Source organism: Onthophagus taurus, chromosome 7 (assembly GCF_036711975.1).
Source record: "Onthophagus taurus isolate NC chromosome 7, IU_Otau_3.0, whole genome shotgun sequence".
Lineage (NCBI taxonomy): Eukaryota > Metazoa > Arthropoda > Insecta > Coleoptera > Scarabaeidae > Onthophagus > Onthophagus taurus.
In genome coordinates, this window is record NC_091972.1 from 12,872,746 (window position 1) to 12,900,089 (window position 27,344).

Genomic DNA, 27,344 nt, shown 5'->3' on the forward strand with positions numbered 1-27,344 from the left:
ACATTATTAAATTTTCTAATAAATTAAGATGAATTTTATTTTACTTTTCGTCGTCAATGTCGCTGAAGTTGTCTAAATGTTCTCTGTCATCATCTATAGTCGGTACACTATTTACATTATTATTTTCACCAACACCAATCTCCCTATAAAAATTTTGATAAATCGGAGGTATATACTTTAGAAGTGCGAAAAGATTGGATAGTTTCTTTTGGTTTAATTGAATGGGAGCATCATATTTTTTTTTTAATCTTTTATTAACATATTTACAGATCTTCTTATACCTCTTTTACCTATATTTACTGTTTTATATTCTTCGTTCCAAATGTGTTTAAAGAACATTACATTTGGATTGTCTTGTACAAATTTAAAAGCACAGATTTTACTGAAATTCAGCTTATCCTTATTATCAGCCGCAGTTTTTTTTGTTATTTTCATCTGTAGGTCTTTAAAAGATAAAATGTCTTCTTGTTCAAGTATAATAACATTGAAAGGATTCTTCCTTTTTGCTTTTAAAACAGCTTGGTACCAGTCCTCAGGACAATATACTTGTTTTAAATAGTTGCGCTTGTATTTTTCTATAACTGCAAAATCACGATCAGATGGAAGATGCGTGTGACCGACTACTAAAAATCTGTGCTCTATGCTCTGAAAAAAATTTTCTCGTATTAGTTGTTGCCATAAACAAATGACGTAACTTACGGCAACAACGGTACAAGCCACATTTTAAAAAAAAGTGAGTTATTTAATTTTTTTATATCAGTAAATATTGCGCAGGTCAAAATAAAAATTGGACCATTGTTTGTTTATGGCAACAACTAATACGAGAAAATTTTTTTAAGAGCATAGAGCACAGATTTTTATTGATTTCTCTCTACCATTAAGTATTATTGAGCTTTTACTTCTCACCATAGTTAACGATCGTAGAGTCTCGCCCACAATCCACCTTGCCTTTAATTTCTCTCTATCAATTAGTATTGTAGAATCTCGGCCGCAAGCGACCTTGGCTTTAAATTCTCCCCACCGTTAACCATCATAGAGCCTTGTCGGCAAGCGACCTCTGCTTTAATTTCTTTCTACCATTAACGATTATAGAACCTCGCCTGCAAGTGACCTCGGCTTTAACTTCTGTCCATCGTTAACGATCATAGAGCCTAGCCCACAAGTGACCTTGCCTTTAATTTCTCTCTATCATTAAGTATTGTAGAGCCTCGGTCGGAAGCAACCTCGGCTTTAACTTCTTTCTATCATTAAGTATTGCAGAGCCTCGGCTACCACACCGGTATTAATGTGCACTTCATTTATAACGTGTTTCTATTTGACCCTATTATAATAAAACTAACGCAGCGTCGCTATTTATACACGGTTTAATAATTAAGTGTCTCGAAAATGTTGAAACATTTTTATTTATAAAATCAGTTGTTTCCAAAATGATATAAAGATCCTAAGGAGTATAAAAAAGAATACACCAACTTTCACATATCCAAATTCGTCAATTGAGAAGTACTCGACTGAGCAGATTGAGGATACTTAATATTGGTCAACGTGACTAAAGTGTTGACGTTAACGGAGAATATATGACTAGATTTTTTTTCAACCTACATTTTTTTTGCAAGAATTACCTTGCATACAATTAAAATTAATAGTAATTAGTACTACTTTGTAATTAGAATAAGAATTGTAAGAGAGGGATTTAAAAACATGAAGATAATTAAAAGAGAATCAATCTTGTTCGACATAAAGCTTCTAGAGTTAATCAAGTCAACTAAACGTATGACAACACAAAATGTAGACATGTTCTGTTAATTTCGTTTATGTAGTGATACCACCACACGTGTGCTATGGACGCATAACTAATTTAACACAATTTCATTTATTCAGATAATAATGTCACTGAAATATTCATTTCAACATGTAATCATATTAGTATAGAGGGTAGCAATACTAATTTTATAAAATATTAGATTATAAAATAATTTTTTTAATTTAAATTAAAGGAAATTAAATATATTATCACAAATTTATTAATTCATAACTTAAACATAACAATTTTTTAAATAAATGTTTTTTGATGTTACAAATTTAGCTCCGAAAACCGGAAATATTTAAAAATAAAATTATCATTATTAAAATGATGATAAAAGTGTCCACAAACATTAAAGCCATCAATATTTGAATTGAGTTTGCTTAAAACATCAATATTAAACCTCCGCTTTTAACAAAACATTTTTGATAAATTAACTCTTTTATCAGCAAGGTCAGTGAATGTAGGAGTACGCAAACTCCGCTCTTCACATATTAACCAAATTGGATTTGTTCGTAAACATGCAAGAATCTTTCGATCACATCACCTGATATTTATCGTTTTTCTTTATGATGAAGTATGGTTTTGAGATCGATTTGAAATAGACCGATTGTGAAATCAAATTTTTGCTTAAAATCGTGTTTTCATCCGTTCATGATACCATTAAGCGCAGAGAAATACGGCGTTTACCGAACAAAATGTACTAAAAGGCATAAATCATTTGAATTTACGATCAGCTATTTCTGTGCGTACAACAGAAAAAAAAGGGAAGGATTTCAGATTATGTATAGATTAAAATGCAAATATTAAGAAATGTTGGTTGCGACACAAACCAAACCTTCTTGTATTTAGGTTACACTTTTGAGTAAAGGTCATATATCACCGGAGGTCTTACTCGTTAAAAGTTTTTAAGAAGAGCTCAAATTAAACCCGGATGACGGCTCTTCGAAAGTTTCTGTTCGAGGAAATTAGTTTTTCCGTCCAATATAATAAATGAAACTCCCAAAATTTATTTCGATTTTACATTTGAAAGGCTTTAGAAAAGAAAATCGTTAAACAATGAAATTGCAATTTATTATCTATAATCTTATACTTTATATACCGAATATAATAACAATTATAACGGAGATAACTTAATAAGGGAACAATTTAATAAGCAATTCAGGTGTTAAATTATTTGAAAATTACACCAAAAACTACTTATATAAGATAACCTTGCGTAACGTTAATAATAACCATGAAGCAATTTCCCATGAAATCCATTGATTGTCGTAATTTTTTAAACAGAGAGAAAGATTTATCAACACATTTTTTTATTGGCTAATCGGTTCATCATATATTTCAAAGAAATAAATAATAGAATTTATCTTTCAAAAGGTAATTATATAATCACCATTAATAAGCAGAAATAAGGATTTTTTTTATGCATTTTAGTCTAAATCTAATCTAAAGCTAATATTGAATAGGAATGAATAGGAGGAGTGCGATATTTAATTTTTATGATTTGCAATTTGAATTAAAGTCATACCAATTTGAATTTTTTTTCTAAGTCCACTAGTGTAACCAAAGTAAATTTCCTTTTCAGCAACCATTTTTCTTCAACTTCACAAATCAAAAAAAAAAACTTCACTTAATTCTTTACACCGAACTAAACTGAAAACTGTACGTACGCCGTTACATTTCACGGCAGACTGAAGAGGAAACCTAGAGTACCGAATAATTAAGAGCCACACGATGTAGATAAGATTACGTCGCGCAACTATGAACAGGTTAGCGGAGATCAAGGAACTTTTTTTTCCAGTTCAAAGGCGTTGAAATATTTTTCGTGTTTAATTAAAATAAAACAAACCATTAAAATTTGATAAATATTACTTGTCGATTTGTTTTAACTTGTTGCCTTGATCGCTGCCGACACAAAACTGCTGTGAGCGTCCGACCGCTTTCACTAGATAAAATATTGATAACTATACACTGCCTACTCATACCAAAAACCAAACGACACATACACGAACCGAATAAATAAAAACAGATTTATTACGAACCAGGAACCACTATACACTTGGGTGTTACGTTGAAAAGACGATAACATTAACTGATGATTAATTTAAATTACGTCAAAATAATTAATAATACATAGATAAGTAACATTATACGAATGTGGTAGTGATGTAAACTGTTATATTTTGAGTAAATAGGTAATACCAATTCAATTTCTCTTTTTAATACAGTTGTGTAAGATTCGATGACGAATAAGTCTAATCTATTTTTGGTAAACTAATTGATAATGAGCCAGTGAATCAGTTTGTTATTGTGTAATTAGTTGTTTTTGTTTATTTTTAAAGTGTTAATAAAATTAGAAACACTTCAACCATTTATTGATTAAATATCAAATTAAAAAAATATTAATTAATAATTCATAGCAATTTTATCATCCACAATTTGTCAATTCAGTAATACCTAGAGCTTAAAATCAGTAAATCTTCCCTAGGGATTAAACAGGTTTCTGTGATACAAGCAAAATGGATATAAGTAATGGAACGTTGTGGTGTATCAGGAGATTTGGAGGATTCGTGGAAGGAAGCTGTTTTTTTTATGGGAATCGGTCTAATACTGCAGACAATGTTCAATCTTCGAGGAACCTTAACAACTCAGATCATAAGTAACACGTTATAGACAACAACCCGGACAGTAACAAATCTCAAGATTGGAGATAGCTTTTATCAACAATTACAAAACACTCTTGACAATATCACAAAGCAGGACGAAATTATAAGAATGGGTGATCCCATTGCGAAGATTGATAGCGAAATAGTGAAGGGCCTAAAAACAAATTCAAGGAAGAGATCTTTAACGACTAAGAAATAAATGTGAGTCTTGAGCTCCACAAATATAGAAACTAATCATAACCAGATTGCAATTAAATATAATAGGAGTGGTTGAAGATGCAATGAGAAGGAAAAAGATATTACAAGATATCCGCAAAGGAATGAGAAAAACATTTCTAACTATCTCAGTTTAACAACTATATCATATAAAAAAAGCCAACTAATAATCGAGGAATAACTTCTTAAGTTCAATACTAAACTTAATAACAAAGATAATAGCCGATGAAATTGCATAAAAAAAATAGCGAAGAACAGACATTTCAGTACATCTATAGACCAACACCATCTATCAATTAGCAAAGAATTGAATAGCAACTATGTATGTTGTTCAAACGGTTGATAATTCTTAAAACAAAGAACTTGTTGGAGATACCATGTTGACAGAAGCAGGGAAACCAGCCAAGTTTGCCCGGGAAGATAACCGAAACGCTATCTATAAGGAAAGGCTCACATTAACATTGCAAGATAGACCGTAATAGTGCTAACTTAATAAGCTGAAGAAAAACAGGATAATTTCCTTGAGTGGAGAGGTGATGAATTATTTAAGTTGTTATTGACACAGTAATTAAATTAGTTGCAGAGATTCCGTACAAGTTCCACATTCTCTATAATTGATTAGATGGATCTGCCCACAATTACCACATTAATACAAGGTTTTATTCTTATTGCATTTTACATGCTTGGATTCTTCATATTTAACGCATTTTAACTTCAGAAAACGGTAATTTTCGAGTTCTATACCATTCTAAATTTGTTTTGGCTCTTGGTCCTTCAGATGTATTAGGTTAGTCTAATAACCTTAATTACACTATCTATAAGTTAAACCAAGACGTAGATATAATATTATATCTAGTTAGGTAGAATAATGCAAATATAATACTTTTTTATACAACTGAAATCTCTCAATTGATTATCAAGGTATTTAGACTAGATTTAGTGAGTTATAGTTTTGTTCTACAAACAAAAATCGCTGTATGATAGAAAACCTCATTCTAAAGGGAATCGAAAGATACTTTCTGTTTAAAAATATCCTTAAATTGGAGACTGATAATTTCTAAACAATAGTCTCGTCTGCAATCTTTCTCGCGACACATTACAGATAAATTCCTCCGTCTTGATAAACAAATAATTTGTGCAAACAAAAGTTGATAAATAACTCAAACCAGCGTGAACACGTTAAAAATTACGTATTACATTATTGTATAATCCACATTACTTTGTTGATAACGATGCAAATAAACCGAAAAGTTACTTATAATCAATAAACATGAATATTCAATGTTTATTGCAATAACAACATAAAACCCAATGTAACGGGGCAACCATAATAAATCTTAAAAGTAATGGTAAACAAGGTAAAACAATAATTGTTCAATTAAACTTTGATGTAACAACACATTTAGAGGATTTAACACAGCTATAAGTGATGAAATTTATTGTGAAAGGTTTAAAATACTTCCTAAAGAAGTATTAAGATAAAATTCCACAAAAATGTCAGACACACTTTTTGACATTTTGCACTGTTTTTGTTTAACATAAAAACAAATAATATCTCACAGCTTTTGAAGTACCAATTCATTGTTAGCAATTTTGTGTTAATAATAATAAATGTAGTTCCTCGGCTTATCTAAACTTGATCAAGGGAGTTATTCCCGAAACGGCTTTACAATTCAATGATTTCAATAATTAATAAATATTACCAATTTATTATTATAACAATAAAATGGTTCAATAAATTAAAATCTCTATTGGATCCATAATATGATTTGACCCTATAATAGTTAAATTCAAGGTTAACAACACATCCCATTTACGTTCAATAACTAAATTATTTAATTAAACTCAACCGTGAAATTTTATGTAAATTACATGTTACATAATTGCAAACTATGATTCAATTTAAAAAAACGCCATTTTAACGTAATCGCGTCCAAAGCGTTCGTTCCACTTCACAAATTAGGAAGATTCCATTTTTAATTTCGTTACAACGAAATCTACTTGAACTACTATTGTTACTTTGCTTTTAAATTCCACTTAAAATTCGATTATTTATCAACTTTAAGATTATTTTTTATTCTAATCGTACAAAGACACACAAAGTGTCAACCAATGTGATTTTCTTGTAAACCAGGATAAAACCCTGTTAAAACGTTACGGTTATCCGGTCGAAACAGGCGTGGAACCGTAAACTGAACCACTTACGAAGTCGACCTCATTTCTTTTATTGCCATAAACGAAAATCTCGATCTTGGCGGATCATGCGTTCGCAAAATTTACGACCCAATAATAAATACCTGAGAGAACCAAGACTGCAACAAATATACACCCAGTTATGCGACAGGATGGAAAACGTGGTATGTGAAAGTGAGATTATTGCACATGTCCCATTGTACAACAAAGCCATGCATAGTATACGCTGGGTGACTCCGGCTACGAAGTCTGTAATTGAGGACTGTTATTTCCATGTGACATAACAGCATCAATTTACGTTCATGCGGAGCCGCGTTCCCGTAAGACGTCGAGCCAACAGAAAAACCAATTAGATGTAAAAAGGAAAACGTAATTAACAAATAGAGGAAAAACGTGCGACTTCTATTAAACATTTGGACGTCGTTTAAAAAACGAAAGAAAAAAAGCGGCTAAAGTCAGAAATGTTATTGTTGGTCGTTGATAAATGAATTATACAAATAATTGCGTCAATGACTGCTACGTATGTGTTAAAAAACGTCACAGTAAACAGTAAAAATTAACAGCATCTCATAGCTGCCGTTTTAAAATTTTTAACAAACAAGACGCAGTTTCACCCGAAAAATAAGTGTTAAATAAACGTGAATTATTAAGTCTATTTAAAGTTTTAAAAATAAGAATTTTTTATTAAAACTTACCAAGCTGAATTGAGCCCATAATCTGTGAACTTTGAATCTTCTTGTACGTAATTTCCCCTCCAACCCCAACCCTTCTATGACCAATTTTTCTTTCGCGATCTTTTTCTCTTTCGGCCTTCGATTTCGTTTGGATCGTTGGAGTTTTGGGTTGTGTAAGAACATTTTGAGGTAATCCCTATAAAAAACATAAAATATAATAATAACAAACAATAACTTGATAATAATAGAATAAAACTTGATTATATTTGTTTAGAAGTTAATAGTCATTTGAAGATGGAGTTTATGTATATATAAAATTATACAGCGTTACTTAGTTTCTCTTTTTTTTTTTGTAGTCACAGAGTAATAAAAGTTATTATTATTGTTATTACAGCATTGATGTGTTTTATATCTCCAAACTCCAGAGGGATATTATTGTTTATACTCAATCCCACATAACTGACAATGTCAACCTTCCTGAGGATTAAAACTGTTTCTGCCATTGACAGATACAATTTTAGAGACTATAATATGATTATAATACATTGGATTGCTATTTATGCACAAATTAATAATGGAGTCTTTAAAAGAACAAGTTATAAGGCGTGTATGTTGAGCGATTTTCAGCGGAGCAATTCAAACGACACAAATTATATACTTTTTCATCATTCTATTGAATCCTTGAGTAACATTTCAAAATTACTAAAGGTCGGATACCATTATCATTATCAGTAATAGCTATTCTTAGTAAAATCGCAATTTTTGGAAAGGTATCGCAATTACGAATATGCATATAAAAATTCAAGTTTCTTCGTTCACACTCATCGACACGTCGACACAATTACACAGTAATTAATCACAATCCAATGTGCAGTGATGGATACATATACATTAAAGATGCTAAAGATCCACCTTGTTTGGATTACAAGTTGTGATAGTCTACACAAAACAATGAAGTAAATGTAAATAACAACATAACCAATATTTTATGAGCCCGAATACAAAAATAATTCTTGAATTTAGGTGTGCATTTCTAATAAATGTAAAGATACTTTTTTTCTAAGGATTTACTCTTGTGTTAAACAATATAAGTTCTATTACGTATATGATAAATATTGCCAAAAAGAGCAACGAAGAAATATACTAGCTACCAATAAGTATTTGAACACATGTAATAAAAAAGAAATATAAAACCATATTCAGTACTTGGTAGAGCCTCCACGTGAGACAGCTACCCCTTCTCCACAGATACAGATTTAAGATAATTGTTGCACCCCTTAACTCGGTGATCCAATTCGTCCCAAAGATTCTCAATACAATTCAAATCTAGTTTTTGGGCAGGCCAGTCCTTTCAAGTAACCCATCATGACAGGTAGCGTTGTAGTCCTAAAAATAATATAGGTCCACTACGTCAAACTGCCATAAGATAGGAAATTAAGCACATCGTTATCTAAAATTGAGCTCGGTTAGACTTTGTGATCAAAGGCTTATAGATGGCAACACCACCACTAATGTGCTTCCTTACGAATACTATTCATCGAAACAACACTCCCAGATGCCTGTTGAATCACCTGGCAGATGTGGTCCATTGGTTGCTCCCAGTTGCACATTCCAATTCTGAATAACATAGGCGATTTTGCGTAAATGAACTTGATATTTGCAAATTATATCAGAATAGTGGCCGAAGAAGTTTCAAAAGTTGAACTTGTACTGCAAACGATGGAGGATTGCATTAAAAGATTGAAGTACCAAACAGGATAGAGATGAGGAGAATAAGCTGGCATTATTCGAATTACAAAAAGAATCATAAGAGATCAGTTGCCGCTTCCGGCAACAACAAAAATAAGGGTTTAGTCACAGTGCAGATAATGAACTAACATCATAGTCGAGATTTTGATAAACGTTGTATAAAATTGAGCATCTCCTGTATTAATTCATTTTATTTTGTAACAGTTCATTTAAAAATTAAAGAGGTGCCAATTTCATACGCACGTGCTAATTTTGTTATTTGATTAAACATTGATAAGCCTTCAAAATTGAAAACAATTAATTCCCCACTTAATTTTTATTACGAGCTAATCTTTGACTTAATTAAGGTTATCGTCAACCGTTTTAATGGCATAATTTACATAACTTTTTTTAAGAATTAATGTAATAAAAATATTGCAATAAAAAAGCTACATAACTGTTATATTTAAAAGAAAACGGTTTAAATTTAATCCTTTCAGGACCAAGACGGATTTGGTAACCGTACCCCAGAGACGGACACCAACGGCGATGCGTGTTCATGCGGTTCTAATCCCATGGTACTCACTGAATCTGCATGCAGATCAATACACATAATATTATATACATTATTTTATATAATATTATGATATTATATAATCATAATATATGATCAGAAGCTAACAAAACTTAGATAAATTAATCATTTATCAAAGTGCAAAGGTTGAAATGGATTGGCCAAGTAGCCAGAATGGACATAAAAGATACAAAGAAGATCGGTGGAAGAGACGATTGGAGGGAAATACATCAGGGCCAGATGGACAAGTTTGGAAGCAACTGTTAAGGCAGGCCAAGATAAAAAAAAGTGTTTGTAATAAATTTGTGCCATCAAAATTATGAACAATGCTGGCAAAACCATATGAACGCAATCGTATGGTTTTGATCTCTACGATATTGCGTGTAGCATACGGGTTTGGTTTTTAAGACACTTTTTATTTTGAGTACTTACATACACGGACTTGGTCCTTAAAGAGTTAATAATCTGAGAAGCTCCTCTTTTATAAAATTTAAAAATCATTTCAAATAAATAAGAATAAACAATTCTATATTAAAAAAATTCGTTTACTACCTTGAATTTGAACCTTGATTTTTTTAAGTAGGAAAAAGTCAGCTCTTTTTTATATAAAAAGTTTTGTAACAATCTTCATTGCAACAGGATAGTTCAAATTATAATTTTTTATTGCTGCAGAAAACTTTTCAAATTTCTATCAGGTAAAATATTAATTTACAATAAATTGTACAAACGTTGTAGACACATCATCATTAATTTAATGGAGTCATATCAAAATTAATTCTCCACGAAGAACAAAATACTACTAACTAGTTATCTTCATTAGCTGTTAATTGATAGCTCAGCTCCGACAATAACCTCGTTAACGTTCATTTTCATGCCTAAATATCTACGAAACGATATCATACTCCGCTCATAAAGTCTTTAGTATGGTGACGTTCAAATTAGGCTGAGCTTAATTAAAGAAGCGAGGTCTATCTGATCCCTAATTAATATCAATAAAATAATAACAATAACCTTAAAGTACTACACAAATTAGAGAACAAAGAAATTTATTTATACAAAACCTCCGTTTTACTTCATCCTTTCAAAACAATGAAAATTACTATTTCAAAAACCTTGTTAGGTAAAAAGGATGATTTCGAAATGTATATTTTCAAGATAAATTAAGAATTCTTATTTTAAGATCGTTACGTGACTCGTCCCGATTCATGAGTTCCTATTATTATACGTTTTTCAAATCAAACGAACATAACTGGATCATAAAACACGATTGTGACACCGATTTATTAGATAACAACTATCGAGAGGAAACTTATGTGCACATTAGAAATGATGTTTAATTTATTTTTGTTGCCTTACATCACCACCTCAAGTCATTTAATTCACGTGTTTGTCATTTGAATTCCATCTACGAATCAATACGTCGTTATTAAATTGGTCTTATTAAAAATAAGAAAAATTTATCAAAAAAAATCAAGGAAGACATGCTAATTTTTGTAACCACAATAGTAGTTTTATACTACAAAACAGATAATATATAATAATATAGAAAAATAATTTATCAAACCGTGAAATAAGCAAAGGAGCCGACTAGTCTAGCTGAAACCTTAAAAAATGCTACGTTTAGATAAAAGCGGGAGTACCAGCTGCTCACCACATAATATAAAAGCTGTAATTATGCACAGAACATGTGCGTTGTGGGTTCATTTCCTTTAGGGTGACAACTTCCTCCTACTCTATCACGTTTTTTTAAATAAAGAATGATCAAAAAATACTTAGTACAATTAACATAAAAATTTTCCATTAAATTTTTTACCTTCCTTTTAGCTGAATTAACAAATATGCTATTATCAAGGTTATACACACAAATGAAATTTCATTTCGTTCTTATCGAATTGACTTTATGCGCAGTTGTTACGTCACAGAAGAATAAACAGAGGTAGAGATCCTCCTATTTTAGATAAAGGAACTCAAACGCTTTGATAACGCTCCAGTAATAATGAGAATAATGAACGTCATAATGTCAACAAATCCAGATTTCAAAAATAATTTGAATTAAATCAACTGATATACAAGTATATTACACTCAAGATCTCTAAAAATAAATCAGTTACATGTGTGTATTTTCCTTTCATTTCTGTTGGGTTACACTCTGTTAGTCAGCGCACTGTAAACACAAATACCTTGAGTACAAAAAGTGTGACTCACTTTTCGTGAACGATCTGGCCAAAAAATTTAAATTTTAAAAGTGGTTTCACCGTTATGTTTTATCTGAAAGAAGATTTGAGAGCAGATGGCCCCAAAGATTCTAAAAACTTTATAACGAAAGATATTCAAAGCGCGTGAAATTAGATATTGATTTTAAAATGAAACAATTCGCTATTAAGACGAACATAGAAAAAGTAAATGTAGACAAAGTCTTGATATAATCAACTCTCCTAAAATGAGGAAAAACATATTGGCAAAAAATCAAAAATGTGACAAAATACAAGAAGACTGACGACATTCTAGCAATATAACATAACATAACAACACAGAAAATAGAATTGATCAACAAAAATGTTCCGTCCTTAACTATAAGTAAGAAGCAAAACAAGTGCATTTTTGACTCAAAACGAGTTTTGTGCAGATTTGGATAATTTATGAGTGAAATTTGATGTGTTCTTTACCACAAAAATTGGAAGAATTCTGTATATAAATTGGATTACTATAAAGTAGAAAACTTTAAACATGATTTTCTCTACTTTGCCTTTCTTTAGTTATGAAAGTTAGTTATATTATATTACAAATATGTTAAAAATGATAGAATTGTCATAGTAAATGTAAAGACTACTGAGTCAATAGCTTAAGTAAAGATATTTAATTAATGAATATTATTTCATTGATAAATATACCAATATAAATAAGAATAAAATCTCATCTTATTAACACCTATAAAATTTTATGAACTTTTGCTTTAATTTTTTTGATATTAAAACAATATAGAATATATCTCTAGGTAACATTAAAACATATCAGTAAAATCAAACTATATTTCAAGGTTATTACTCAACAATAAATATAAATTGCAATAATCAATGTTATCAAGGTTTAAAAAAACCTGAATGCTACTCATCTGCATATTGAGTCATGCTAAACTTTCCTCTTTAACAAGAATAAACCTGCAAGTTGTCCATGGCAGTTACAATTAATAAGTTTTATAAAGATAAATGAAAAGAATTTTCTGTATATGTATTGTAAAAGAAATTACAATAACATAATTAATGTTATAAATATTTATATTCATTTATTGCATTCTTTAAAAAATTCTTCTCTGGGAAGTCAATAACTTGCTAAAATTCCAACACATTACAAACATAATTTAACAATGACAAAGATTTAATCGGCTTATCTTATCAAAAAAAATCCACATTCCAAAAGCAAATTTTTAATAGTAAAAAAGGTATTAATAAATTCCAAATTTACTTACATCTTGCCCAGACCTTGTAACCAACATAACCCTTGATTTATCTGTAACAAAAATAAATCATATTTTCTTAAATTCTCTCGTTTTAAATCAATAACCACCCTCAACAGTTGATTTCGTGAAATAAAAAAGACGATTTGAACCCTAAATGATAATGACCTACAAAATCAACTTGAAGTGGATTATATCGTTTTAAAGAAATTGTAATTTGTATAATAATTTTATGTTACCTTCGTTTTCCATGGGGGTTTCACTTAAGATCGGTCGGTCCTTGGTGTTGTTTTTGGGTGTTTCGGCGATTTCGATGGCCTCGATGGTATCGCCAGAAGCCATTTTGCCAGCCAAGACGATTATCGTGACAGAATTTTCGATGGAAAATCAAGACGCCAGCATCGCCTTTCCTTCTACGCGCACCGCACACCGACGAAGCGCGCCCGGAAAACTCGCTTTTCGCACATTTCCCAAAACGTCACCCGCTCCTCGTCGCTTGACAGCTTTGACATAAGCAATCCATTGACATATTAATCCCCAAAAGAAAATCTAGGGTATTTTTACGATTATCCGTTGGGTACACTTTAATGAGAAGTTAGGCAATAACGTTCGAATTTGAAATGTTGATTTATTTTGAAAAAAGGAAGTTCCTCTTTGGTATACCTTTATTTATAGCGTACGTTTTTTATAAATTAAAAAAGGACGTGGCGTAAACCGTTCGGAATCAATAAAATATCCATAATTAAAAATATCTAGGCTACACATATCGTTTTTATATTAGAATTCATTTATAATATTCTTAGTGATAAAAAACATATAAAAAGGCACACCTAAAGAAACTAATTATTCCAAATGGTAAAAAGATATCACAAAAATCGTTATCGACTTAAAAATAAGAAATGATTGTACTTGCGAAATATGGTACTTTAAAAACCGTTACTTTTTTGTAGATTCCGTGTATAATATATTTTTTTGTATAAGGAGAGAAAATGGAAGGCAAACGTGCAGTCTTAAACATTAATAAAAATGTTACATTCTCGGGTTTGTCCACGTTAAAAACGTATAATTTCGCCTCACAATTCGAGAACGATTAATTTGTTATTATTTATTTTCTTTTAATTATTAATATTTTACATTCAACATTTAACATCATTTTAAATTTTCCATTAGTTTATATTTATGTTTATTAAATTTGTAGTTTTCTTATTCGTTTAACACTCATTGTTAAATTGATAAAGTTTATCAAAATGTACATTTAGCATCATTTTAATTATTTATGTACAGTGCATTCATATTTGATTGAAAACACCAATTACAATAAACAAATATACACCTATCTCCCGTTTTATAAATTAACAAATTTCAAAAAACTAATATACAAAGATTTGATGGCGTTTTTTAATTTTTTTCCTTTAGTACTGATGAAAACAATAGGGGATTCCTGGGGTTATAAAATATATACATTTATGGGAATCCCAGTAATTACAATTTTGAGTTTTCCAAGATGTCTTGCTTTTGTTTTACTTAAATAAGTAACTCATTAGATTAAATAAACATTTTGGGGTTTTTTCGTTTTATACGATTTTACTTCGTAAAATCCAAGATTTCGAGTTACACGGTTTTCTGCAGAACCTATCTTCAGTGTAAATCGGGGGATAAGTGTAATTTTAAAAAATAAGTTTAAAAAAAAATTGGAGGCGCCGGGCATCGATCCCGGTACCTCTCGCATGCTAAGCGAGCGCTCTACCATCTGAGCTACGCCCCCTGATAATAACATTTAGAATGGATTCAAGTTCGAGACTAAAATGATCTACTTTCACCATCACTATCTTATGTGTCGAATTCATAATGTATTGAATTAAAGAAGAAAAAGTAGATCAGTTATGCGCCGGAATTAAACCAGTTCTTTATAATACATATATAGGGGGCGTAGCTCAGATGGTAGAGCGCTCGCTTAGCATGCGAGAGGTACCGGGATCGATGCCCGGCGCCTCCAAATTTTTTTTAAATTAATTTTAATAAAATTTATCAAAATAAATAAGGTAATAAATATTTAATGTTAATAATAAATTGTTTTCAATCAATTATAAAAGCCCTTTATAAAATAATACTCAAAAATATTTCTTCATATCTCCATCTTAAATCTTAAACAACCGCTTCGCTTAAATCAATGATAAATTAATAAAATATTCCAATTATTGTGTTGTTAACATAACTGATGATAAAATGAAAGTAATATATGATTCACAACAAAAAAAAAACCAACCCAAAACTTCCCTGAGATAAAAAACTTATAATTAAATTTAAAATATACAAAAAAGTCAAAACCACATGAAAAACCTTACTTTTAACTATCATTATTATTATTACACTTATTATACTCCATTGATATAATAATTTAGACCGTACTTTCATTAAAAAACGTTAAAACACCTTCGAGTTTTTAAAACTGGCGCTAAAACGACGATTAGAACAAGGAATCGTCTAATATTTAAGCATATATTCGTATAATTATTAATATTTATCGATGATAGAGAAAAGTGATTACAGATAAACATTTATGTATAGAAAAGACTTCTCTCGTTATTCATTTACTTATTCACTTCTTTTTGTTTTTAATTCGTAGGTATCGAGAAAATTGGTTAAGAAGATAGTTAGAAAAAAGCGATCGTTTGCGCCGCCAAAAAAATTGGTGCGAATCGGCGCGTTTTTAAAAGTCCGAAAATTAATTTCGGCCACGCTCCACTTGTAAAATACAAATTACCGTAAGAGCACAAAGAAAATTGACTTGTTTGTTGTCTCTTTTACCATCATCTCTTACGACTATGTTGCAGGCTTGTAAAATTTCTGGACGAATTGGATTAAATTGTATACTTGACCGGGACCCTTTGCAGTATCCATTTGAATAAACTCTTCTAAATTATGGGAATTACCTAAACAAAGCAAATCGTTGTAGAAGTGTACAAAGTAAAAGAAAAAATAATTAGTAATGATAAAAAATAAGTTAAAACAAATACTTGGGGTTGATATTGCTGGATAATTTGGTGGTGGTTTAATCCATGTACCATCAGGTCGTTTCATATGTCTTCGATCAGAAGCAAAATCTTTTAAGAATTCAGCAGCTGAAATAACTCGAAAATACCTAAAAATATATATGATTAATATAAATTCAAGTTAAATAACCAATTTCCTTATGAAAGGGGTAGATACTCAAAGGATAGTACAAAGTCTCACAAAAGTCCGGGAGGTTAACATTGCGATGTTGCTCGTTTTTGTTGTATGAATGTGAAATGATACTCCCATGTTCATGTTATTGTTACTAAAGACTCCTCCAAAAATCCAAAGGATTGCTTTGGGCATTTTTAGATAATGGTTCGACGTAGACCGTTTCACGATTTTGAAGCTGAACAAGTCTGTGGTGACTCAAATGCACAATCCGTCGTTATCGGGAGACTGGAAGCATCGAGGAACGTCCAAGAAGTGGAAGACCAAAGACTCTCGTGACTCCCACCAGGGTCAAGCATGTCTGAGATAAGGTCAGCCATAATTCCAAGAGGACTCCCAGAAAATGGCTAAGGAGGTGAATATCCACTGTGAATATATGCACAAACATCGTTTGTGGATTCATAGCATCAAGATGCAAAAGACTCACTGATTTTTATAAATCAGGGGGACAAGATCAACTCCAAGAACTACCTTGATGATATTTTGATGAAGGAAGTACTTCCGTGGAGCCAGTACCACTTTAACGGACGCCTTACTCACAAGAGAAAAATTTGCGTAATTTGAACCCCTTCGACTTTTCCATGTGATTATTCTTTGGGAGCAAGGCCTACTTCACACAAGAATCTCGACAATCTGAAGCTTCGCCACTGTGGGTGCGATCTCCAAGCGTCTATGGGCTTGTACAAAAGGTGGATACTTCGAACTTTGATTGTACATTATTTTTTGTTAATGTTTGAATAAAATATATGCCAAATTTGATATCTCCATGTGCGTCCGTTATGTTTTTATTAACACAAATACCGTACTACCGGAGTTTTATGATACCCTGTACTTTTGAGAAGCTCACAAAGATTTAGCAAATTAGTGAACCATTTCACAACTTGTTAATGATCCCCTGTAGTTTTCAAACAAATAAAGCTGCATTACAAAGTGGCAAAACAAGGTTCAAAAAAAGTCTAATAATTAACTGTTTTGAATGGATTGAATCTTTTCTTGATGCAAAGTTAGTTAATTAAGTTATCTTGTGTGACAAGTTATTAATAACGATAATGATGTGGACTTACCTAAAATAATCCGGTTTCAAAATATGATCTGTACGAAATGTTTCCGTTACATATTTGTGCACATAAGTTGGAAAGGGCAGTTCTGAATCTAAATCGTATACCAGGCACTTTTCTGGTTCTGGATGGTATAGAAATATTACATGATAATCCTGCAACGCAAAAGAAAATAGTAGAAGATCCCAAGCAAATAGAATTCATGATCTTTGGGAATAAGAAAATTTTACAAACTGATTTAAATAATGTTACTATTCCGATAAATGAAAGTGTAAAAAGTTGGGTGTTATTATGGATAACTCATTTAGACACAAAGAGCAGATTTCGTTGCTGTTATCGTCGCTGTTTGCCGTTAACACTAAAGAAACAGCTGTGTGATTCACTGCTTCTATCTCATTTTGCCTACTGCGCTCCGCTTTACCATGCGTCAATTGATAGTATTGGTACTCCACGCATTCAAAGAGTGCAGAATGCTTGTTATACGGTATTCGAAAGTATGCTCGTATTTCGCATAAACTTCGTGACAATGGTTGGTTAAATATGTTCAATAGACGTAAATTGCTAACGCTCTGTCTCTATAATAAAATTTTGACCAGTGGGAAACCTTCCTACCTGACAAACAAAATATCAGAAAATATATGCACAAAATATGTGCTTATCGTTGTGATGTGCACAATCTGAATACGAGGTTCTGGGGTAGAATTTCTCCTCCTAAGTATAAGTTGTCACTATTTAGAAGATCATTCACGTACCAGATTTGTGTACTTTACAACGATTTTCCTGATGACCTAAAGATGTTATCTCTCAAAGAATTTAAGTCTATCCTTGTCAACTTGCTAATGAGAGATCAATAGTTTTTTCTTTTCTTTTATTTTTTTTTTAATTTACTTTTATTTGTATATGGTGTGTCATCTTTTACCTTCTTTTACCTTTTATCTTAATTATTCTCGTTTGCCGTGACATTGCTCACTATCTCGCGTTTTGCTTTGTAATAAAATTTTCGTTATAGGGGCACATTGTTGATATGCCATCTGGACCACGCCTTACATATTTTATTTATACATTGTAATTAAGTTTATTTAATTCAATAAAAGGCATTATTATTTCAGTTTTTGATTTGTTAACTAAGGAATGTTAGGTATGGTTAGTTTTCTTTTGTAATGTCAATTATGCCATGAAAGAATGTTGAGCATGGTTAGTTTTCTTTTATAATGTCAATTATACCATGAAAGAATGTTAGGTAAGGTTAGTTCTGTTTATCAGGTTCTCAAGTAAAAAATGGTGAAAAATAATGTTATTGATTGTTGCATAACGCCAGGTAGATTTTCAATGATGCTATCTTTCTTGTCAATCCTATCATAACTACATAGATGGTCAATTAGTTACAAATGCAAAAAACCAAGATATATGATGATACCTTACATTTCGTTCAGTCCACCAATTACGGTTACCACCAAGAAAGTCTAACTTTTAACATAATGTCGTCTATTTGTTATTATACCTTAATGACTTAAATTGAGGTTCATGAACCCCAAAGTGGTCTGTATATCAGGTACTGGAGGTCCATGATGACGTTAAAAATACTGCACTCACTAGTCACTGTTGATCATTGGATAAGTTTAGGACAAGCTTACCCTAAAGTGGTGAAACGAGATATGTCGTTGTTAATATTGTTTTCTCCTACATACCTTTGTGAGTCGAGATTCTCAACATTAGTTGGAACAATAACTAAAAGACTGACTAGACGTGAAATATGATATGTGTTATGAGTTGTCTGAGATAATTCCACAATTTAACGTAGTTATCGAAAAGTAGCAGCTTATTAATTTTATCTTTTACTGTGGCAATAAATAATACTATATTTTTAAAATATCTTGTTTTCTCTCCCTACACTTAAGTTTGTCAGGGGGCCATCAGATTGTCTATATGTTGCAAGTGATCCACAATAATGGAAAAGTTAAGAAACACTGACTTAAAGCAATATGAAATTGGGTTCAGCGTATTTTGTGGAACTGTACATTCGATTAAAATAGTTATTGAGATATTCAGCGTAATCGAAATAAGTAATGGCGTTCATTGAAACTTGTATTCTGCTATAAATGCGTAATAAATACAAAAATGACATTATTTTTATTAATTTTTGTAATAATTAATATTAAAATTCAAAATCCCCTCTCTCTATAAACGCCGCTTTGGTGACGTTTACGAAGTTTTCGCGTAAGATCAAGAAGACACAAACGTGCATCGTTCGCGCATAAGATTCTCGTGGCATTTCGCTCATGCACCTTTTAAGTTGTGAAGATATTGAACTCTAAATGGAGGGGTCTTGACTTTTGACAATGATAGTAAATCTTTTAGATCTCTTTAGCCTCCTATCTCTTATCTTTAGCCTTTTTTTATGGGGATCTTCTAAAGCTAGCTTTATGGACCATGTGATCATTTAAGCATTCTTTAATCCAGCGGTAGATAAGTGCATAACATTTGATAAAATTTATGCATTTTGCTGTTAGACTCTGTGATAAATTGATCTTTTTGATAAGTTGAACTTATTGAATAATATATGATATGAACAATTTTTATATGGCACTGATTTATTAATAACACTTGCATAGTTGCGTAAACGTGCGAGGTGTACGGTCGCATAATCGCGTCTCTTGAGTTTCTAAGTAGTGTTGTGCGATTGTTATATTTGAGGCTTCTTTTTTGTTTTTTACATTCACCCGCGGGTGCTGGTCGGCGTGGTGTTTGATTTTGTTCGGTTTTGCATTCAACATTTTTCGAAGGATTAATATATCTATTTTTACATATTCTTTCTTCCGCCGCGTTGTCGTATTCGCTCGTGTTGACCTTTGTCCTGTCGTTGGAACCGGAATCCCCGTATCGATGTCGGGGTGCAAGATCTGCTCGTCTCGCCTGTCATCCAAGAGTCCTGGCCTTCAGTGCGGCGGCTGCCACGGGAACTTCCACAATGCTCAACTGTACCGTCTCTTATCATCTATTCAGAATGATGTAAAGAATTTATCAAACAAATACGACGAGATTGTTAAGTCAATTTCCTTCTACGGCGACAAAATCACTGATTTCGAGCGAGCCCTTAACAATTTCGGTGATAAGATTAAGCAAGTCGATGCGCTGGTCGCTGTAAATTCTAAACTTAAGGCTGATCTAGCTGCTGCGGAGTGTCGCCTTGATCACCTCGAGCAGTATTCGCGGCTCAATAATCTGATCATCGCGGGAGTTCCCGAACATGTAGGAGAAAATCTTCCCGAAATTGTGTCCAACATTGCGGAAGCTATCAAATCTCCTATTGTGGCTTCCGATATAGATGCAGTTCATCGCTTGCCTCAAAGACCATCTCCAGGAAAAGACAAGTCGCGCGCTAAGGCCATTATAGTAAAGTTCACCTCCAGAATAACACGTGACCATATTTTTAACGCTGCCAAATTATATCGTCGCAGTGCCAATGGCCGTTGTCTGTCGATTCCCGACGTTGCGGATAATCTTTACATTAATGAACATCTTACGGCTCGTAACATGGACCTCTTTAGTAAGGTGCGAGAAATCGCGAGAAATAAAAACTACAAGTATATCTGGACGAAGAGCTGCGTGATCCATGTGCGGAAAGATGATAGAGCGAAGATTTTGGTGATCAAATCGTCGTCTGACTTGAATAAATTGTAAGATGGCCCTCGTCGTTTTTATTGTTGTTCCTATCACTTTTTAACGGTTTATGGGTATCAGCTTCTATTATCAGAACGTCCGTGGTTTACGATCCAAGACTAATACTTGTTCAATCAATTCACATGCCTTATTGGCGGATTTTATCTGCCTTACTGAAACATTTCTTAATGATAGCATATCCGACAAGGAGTTACTCAACTCATCTTATACCGTATATCGTCGCGATAGAAATTCAACGGCTTCCACCAAGCGCGATGGTGGCGGAGTCCTTATAGCTGCGAAGCATGGCTTTCATACCGTTCCCATGCCGAGTCTGCAAAGTGGTGCGGAGGACTTGTGGTTGAAAGTTCAGTGCGGTCAACTAATTTTTCTTTTGTGCTGTGTTTATCTTCCTCCTTCTGCTGATGAAGCGCTGAATCTGTTTTTGTCCAGTGTGTCTGCTGTGCGCGATGCCTACCCGGAAATTATGATTGTTATTATAGGTGATTTCAACATGCCAACTATCTCTTGGTCTATGTCTGAAGATGATGTATTAATTCCCACAGGGAATTTCGACCGTCGCGCGATTGATTTTCTTAACATTTATTCATATTGTAATTTTAGTCAATTTAATAATGTATCGAATATTAATAATAGAATTCTTGATCTTGTTCTATGCGCTAACGGTCGAGTCGAAAGCATACACCTCTGCAACGATCCACTTGTGGATCCTGACTGCCACCATCCACCGTTTGAATTCTTATTATCGGGCATGTTCATTTGTCTGAGTCGATGGTCCGAATGTTCGCTTTCTTTTTAAGAACGCGAATTCCGGAGCTATCAAGTGTTTCTTAAATAGTATCGATTGGCAGACTGTTTTTGCTGGGATGGGCGTGGAGAGCATGGTTGAAGTTTTCTATGACCGCGTTAATTATGTAATTAACAGAGACGTTCCTAAGCGCTTTCTGCCTAAGCAACGTTTTCCTTGCTGGTACAAACGTTCAACTATTCGTGTCATTAAAGAAAAGCTACTTTACCATAAAAAATGGAAATCTACTCGACATAATAGTGATTACTTGGCTTTCTCAATCTTGCGCTCCAGGTCTAAGAGGCTTATTGCGGCTGATTATAGAGGTTACTTAAACTCGATTCAGGCGGGGGTTATGGAAAATCCCAAAGGAATCTGGTCCTTTGTTAAGTCCAGGAAAGGGGATGTGTCTGGCTTGCCGGCCGCGATGTTTTCTGTTGATCAATATTTAAATCAGGGAATAGACAGTTGATATCTAATTATCGTCCAATTTCTATTATCTCGTCTATTCCAAAGGTTTTTGAAAAAATTGTTTGCGATTACTTTAACCACTCTATTGCTCACTCTCTCATTACTGAACAACATGGATTCTTGTCTGGCCGATCGGTTGAGTCTAACTTAGTGTCTTATGTTAATTTTATTCATTCTACCTTAAATGAGGACTCACAGGTTGACGCAATTTATACCGATTTCTCTAAAGCCTTCGACAAGATTGACCATGGAATTCTTAAACAAAATTCTTTAACATTCCTGCCGGCATTGTGCGCTGGATAATGTCATATCTTTCTGACAGAAGTCAGGCAGTTAGGATGGGTAGCTTTTTGTCGGACTACAAACCCATCTCATCTGGTGTGCCTCAGGGAAGTCACCTTGGGCCCACATTATTTCTAATTTACATAAACGACATTTCTAGGGTTTGTTATCAGAATAAGCAGACAGTTTACCAATTTTACAAGCATTAAATCCCTTTATATGGCATTTGTTAATAGCGTATTATCCTATGGTTCCATAGTGTGGAATCCTATGTACGCGGTCTATCGTGATCGCATCGAAGCGGTTCAACGACGCTTTGTACGCTATCTGGCTTACAAATATCATCTTCCCTATTGCGATTACGATAGACGCTGTGTGGTTTTTAACTTATTATCCCTGCGGCAGCGTCGGCTAGTCTCAGACTTAATTTTTCTTTTCAAACTGGTCAATGGCTTGCTGGACGCACCTGATCTTCTGTCTGTGTTGAACTTTAATGTACCACAGCGTTTCACGCGGCGGAATACTACATTCCTTTTAGGCACATCGAACACGAACGCCCATCTAAACTCGCCTATCGTTCGGATTTTGAATACTTACAATCAGGACTTCAACAATGTTACTCTATTTGGACTCTCGTTGCGCTCATTTAGAGAATTACTATTACGTAACGTTTAGTTGTTATCTTCTGTATTGTAGTACAATTATATAATATTCTTCGCTTTTTTTTTGTAACTTTTTTTAAACTATCAATGCTGTTATTATTATTTTCATAGTTAATGTTATAATTATTGTTATTTTTTTTTTCTTTTCTCGTTTTTTTGCTTGGTATGTAGTTAAGTGCTTTGTTTTTATGAGGATGCTTCACTGGGGATATCCTCCCTGTTTGTGTCCCAATAATAAATAAATAAATAAATAAAACGTCCATCAATATGTAACAGAATATTAAAAATAGTATATTATATACTTCATTTTTTAGGGTTTCAGTTGGTATTACCTAGGACCATTATAAAATTTATGTTGTTTTCCTGATTTTTAATAACATTTTCAATAACTAAATAGTTGAGATTAAAATATTAATAAATTTTTAGATAAATAAATATATATTTTAAATAAGAAATGCTCAAATAAATGTCAGTGTGACATATTTATTTCAAAACATGATGAAACAAAACTCCCTGTTAATTTTGCCAACTTTACAACAATTTGACAGGTATTATAGAGAAAAAAAAATAATTTAAAAATGTAATTCAAATCAGCAAAATTTTTTTAAATTTGAATTAAAAACTTACCCATATAACTAATCTATCCTCATCTCTTCCAGCTCGTTGCCTCCACAAAGGAATGGTTCTACTAGGATTTGAAATAAACACAACAAAGCATTTTTGTAACTCTCCAGAATGCTTATTAATGACCTCCTGGCACAACTTGTAAACATTTTCTTCACTAAAATTATAATATTAAGTAAACATTTTACACATCATCTTAAAACATTGGACAATATAAAAGAATGAATACCATTTAACCAAAAACACAGCTTCTCTTTCCATTTTAACAATGAAAATCAATAAATTAAGTTATAACACACAATAGAAAATTGTATGGTACACACACTCAATTGAAACTCATTGGAATAACATATTAGGTAATATAAATGATAGGAAATATCTAATCTCAATAACACAAATTAATAAAAATATTTCCTACTGCTTTGACTTGTTTTCTTCAGCAAATATAACTGTTATCAATGTGGGAGATAGTTTAATAACGTCCCAAGGGAAACAAAAAACTCGCATTCCTTGTTGTCACTAATTATTTTAATTGAACATTGTTAAAGTGGTTTTGCTGCTTTCTTTTCTACTTTTATAAACAAACCAATATTTTTTACCATTTCTATTTAAAACGCTTAAACCATTAAAACAAACGCTGTTTATAATTAAAACGTTCGTTTAAATCATATTGATAATGATCAGTAAATTGTTATCAACACTCACCAATAACAAGAAACGTAGGAGCAATCAGATTGTTTTGGAAATAGGTTAATCAATAATTTTTTCGCATTTTGAAGAGTGTCGCCGGTTGGTTTTTGTATATAATTTCCTTTCGAATCGGACGCCATCGTAACATTTACTTTAAATACCCTGGAATTACTTAAATTGCCACCGCTTTCAATAAAAAGATGATTTTTAACTTATCTTTTTAGCGTTTGTATTTGTGACCAACTTCAGTTTGCAGGTGACCTTGATTGGCAAGTTGACATTTAAAACATTTACGTCACCATTATTTTGATGCCAACATAATTATTTTATTAAAACATTAACATTTTCAGTCGGTTTTACAACTATTTAAATAAAAGATTAAACCTTATCTTATGTACCATTTAATTCTTAATGTTAAAAAGCAATGTTTGTTTTATAAAAATAAGCATATCAGCTGACGAGTGATTCCCCTACTTTTGTTAACAAAATGAATCATAAAGTGCTTACCATTAGGTAGATACCAAAGTTCAGCAAATTCGTAGATTCTAATAGCTGTTCACGTCTTAAACATCGTTGCTAAATTATTTGTTTAAAAAAATGAATATGTTAAGAAATATCATGCATTTAATACCAGAAACATGGTCGAAAGAGTTTGAATATGAAAATAAAAGATATGTTTTAGTTGATTTGGACGAAGAAAGTGAAGAATACAAAGATGTTGAAAAAGATTTTAACAATACTATCGCGGTAACAGGGAAGCTAGTTATTCAAAGAATTCAACATTTAATTAATTATGCTAAATATGAATGGCACAAACTTATTCTGCAACATAATAATCAACCTTTTACAGTAAGTAATAAGTAGATTTAGCTTATAAACAAGGTGTGTCAGAACAGCTACTTTTTTTTTTAAATGGTTGTAAAGATATTTTAATATTTTTTTAGCGCCTAAATTTTGTTTCAAAAGGATATAATAATAAAAGTATAATTTGAGGTAGCTCCACAAACAAAATTAACATAGAACTAAACATCTATCATAAGTATGCATCATTCAAATCAGAATCCAACTCAGGTTATTCCCCAAGTTTCTCCATTCCATGTTCTTAGATAAACTCAGGGTATTCCCCAACCTATATGTTGTATAAATCAAGGATAGTAGTTCTAGTTTTAATTGTTATTCAGCGCTAAATTATTGTATATTTTTATTGAACTAAAAGTAGAACTAGAATCATTCGGGTTTAGCCATCTTAAGAGACATATGGTTAACTACTTTTGTGGCAGATTTATTGCAACAACATTGTTTGAAACCAAATTTTTTTTTAGGAGATGTTTAAATATGAAAGAGTATCTGAAGCAAGTCTTAATAGGTATTTGGATGGAAGTTTATGGACGAGGATGCCTCACAGTACTTCAAACAATATTTTCATTCGTTTTTTAACATTACAAGATAGTTATTTTGAAAAAAGAGATTCATCTGCTTATCCGCAATATATAATTAAATCATCTCCTTAGTTAATATTTTCCAAGAAAAACACTTTCATTTTGACTGAACTTTAAAACATTTTATTTAGTATTTCCATTTTATAAAGTATTATTTTATTTGTAACAAAACTTGTGTTTTTGCATAATCAAGTTTTTTTTTTTTTGTTATAATCATTTTATAATGTTTAATATTAAAACATTTCATTTAATATTTCTATTTTTTAATCATTTTTATTTATTTTGTAACAAAACTTGTATTTTTGTACAATAAAGTTTTTTAATTACATTTTTTTATGACCAGTTTCTACAAGTAAAGCCTCCAATTTCATCCTGATATCATTACTTACATATTGCTGATGAACCCAACAAGCTGCGTGAAATAGAGCTTCATATCTATTTTTTGAATAAGCAATATTGCTTAAAACATATTCTTTTCTCTATAATAAAATTGATCTTAAATATACTTATTACTCACACCTTATTGCTTACATAAAGTTCTGAATTATAAGCTTTTGCTATTTCAGAAACAATCTCAGAGATTTGTCTACAGGTTAATGAAAAAAATAAGGGTTCCTCTTGATGTTGTAATTTCCCCATGGAAGCCAATTGATTAGAAAGAAAATTTAAGGACTGCGCATACACTTCTAAGCGACGATAAGTTTCTCCCAAGTCATCCATAAGCTTATCTAAACCTTTCGGAAACTCCTCTTTACTATCACTTTTTATTAAAGCTATTTGTTTCACTAAAAGCGCTCCATTTACGTGAGTTTCGTTCCATTTTTGTATATTATTGTAAAAGTCTGCTATAACATCTCTTGTAACTCTAGGAAGTCCTGTCAAATTTCTTTGACCAGCTAAAGCAGCTGGACTTTGTTGAACTAAAAATATGTGATATCACCAATCGAAATTAAATGAATTAAATATTTACGTATTAAAGGGGAATACAAAGGTGATTGTACAGCCTTACTTGGCGATTTTGTTGGTGTAGAAGACATTTTAATTTTGAAAAGAAAATAAAAAAAAAGTGTGGTTATGTCAATTTGATGGTTGCTAGGAAATCATATTAGTCGGAAGTTA

The 27,344-nt window shown here is 31.9% G+C and overlaps 3 protein-coding genes, 1 long non-coding RNA gene and 2 other non-coding genes across 25 annotated transcripts in view; 2 read left to right on the forward strand and 4 right to left on the reverse strand.

The window, feature by feature from the left end:
• LOC111420935 (phosphatidylinositol 4-phosphate 5-kinase type-1 alpha-like) overlaps positions 1-13,869 on the reverse strand; it is a 39,497-nt gene extending 25,628 nt beyond the window's left edge. For 16 of the 17 annotated variants that reach the window (XM_023054025.2, XM_023054016.2, XM_023054024.2 and 13 more), the window contains exons 1-3: positions 13,546-13,869; positions 13,319-13,359; positions 7,572-7,746 (exon numbers count right to left, since the gene is read on the reverse strand). In XM_023054025.2, coding sequence (XP_022909793.1) covers positions 7,572-7,746; positions 13,319-13,359; positions 13,546-13,648 — 319 coding nt within the window. In that variant the 5' untranslated portion in view covers positions 13,649-13,869. Of the gene's footprint in view, positions 1-3,329; positions 3,680-7,571; positions 7,747-13,318; positions 13,360-13,545 lie in introns of those variants that run through there. The other variant, XM_023054026.2, reaches the window with a different exon arrangement.
• Positions 13,870-13,953: 84 nt separating this feature from the next.
• LOC111420930 (N-terminal glutamine amidase tungus) lies at positions 13,954-24,926 on the reverse strand. Of its 3 annotated transcripts, none has more exons than XM_023054005.2 (5): positions 24,802-24,926; positions 24,100-24,253; positions 17,596-17,744; positions 16,324-16,448; positions 13,954-16,239 (listed from the first exon to the last, which is right to left on the reverse strand). In XM_023054005.2, the coding sequence occupies exons 1-5, from the start codon at positions 24,924-24,926 to the stop codon at positions 16,130-16,132; spliced, it is 663 nt and encodes a 220-aa protein (XP_022909773.1). In that variant the 3' UTR covers positions 13,954-16,129. The 3 variants fall into 3 exon arrangements, with proteins under 3 accessions (XP_022909773.1, XP_022909774.1, XP_022909772.1); XM_023054006.2 differs by lacking the exon at positions 24,802-24,926 and adding an exon at positions 24,326-24,568; XM_023054004.2 differs by having other exon boundaries at positions 13,954-16,448.
• Positions 14,999-15,071, reverse strand: TRNAA-AGC (transfer RNA alanine (anticodon AGC)). Its single transcript has one exon. It is a non-coding gene; the product is annotated as a tRNA-Ala (tRNA).
• Positions 15,230-15,302, forward strand: TRNAA-AGC (transfer RNA alanine (anticodon AGC)). Its single transcript has one exon. It is a non-coding gene; the product is annotated as a tRNA-Ala (tRNA).
• Positions 24,927-25,427: 501 nt separating the features above from the next.
• On the forward strand, positions 25,428-26,553 carry LOC111420932 (uncharacterized). Its single transcript, XR_011640948.1, has 2 exons — positions 25,428-25,635; positions 26,109-26,553. It is a non-coding gene; the product is annotated as an uncharacterized lncRNA (long non-coding RNA).
• LOC111420927 (cyclin-dependent kinase 2-interacting protein-like) lies at positions 26,469-27,343 on the reverse strand. Of its 2 annotated transcripts, none has more exons than XM_023054001.2 (3): positions 27,235-27,343; positions 26,757-27,145; positions 26,469-26,704 (listed from the first exon to the last, which is right to left on the reverse strand). In XM_023054001.2, the coding sequence occupies exons 1-3, from the start codon at positions 27,260-27,262 to the stop codon at positions 26,549-26,551; spliced, it is 573 nt and encodes a 190-aa protein (XP_022909769.1). In that variant the 5' UTR covers positions 27,263-27,343; the 3' UTR covers positions 26,469-26,548. The 2 variants fall into 2 exon arrangements, with proteins under 2 accessions (XP_022909769.1, XP_022909768.1); XM_023054000.2 differs by having other exon boundaries at positions 27,196-27,280.
• Between the last annotated feature and the right edge of the window lies 1 nt (position 27,344).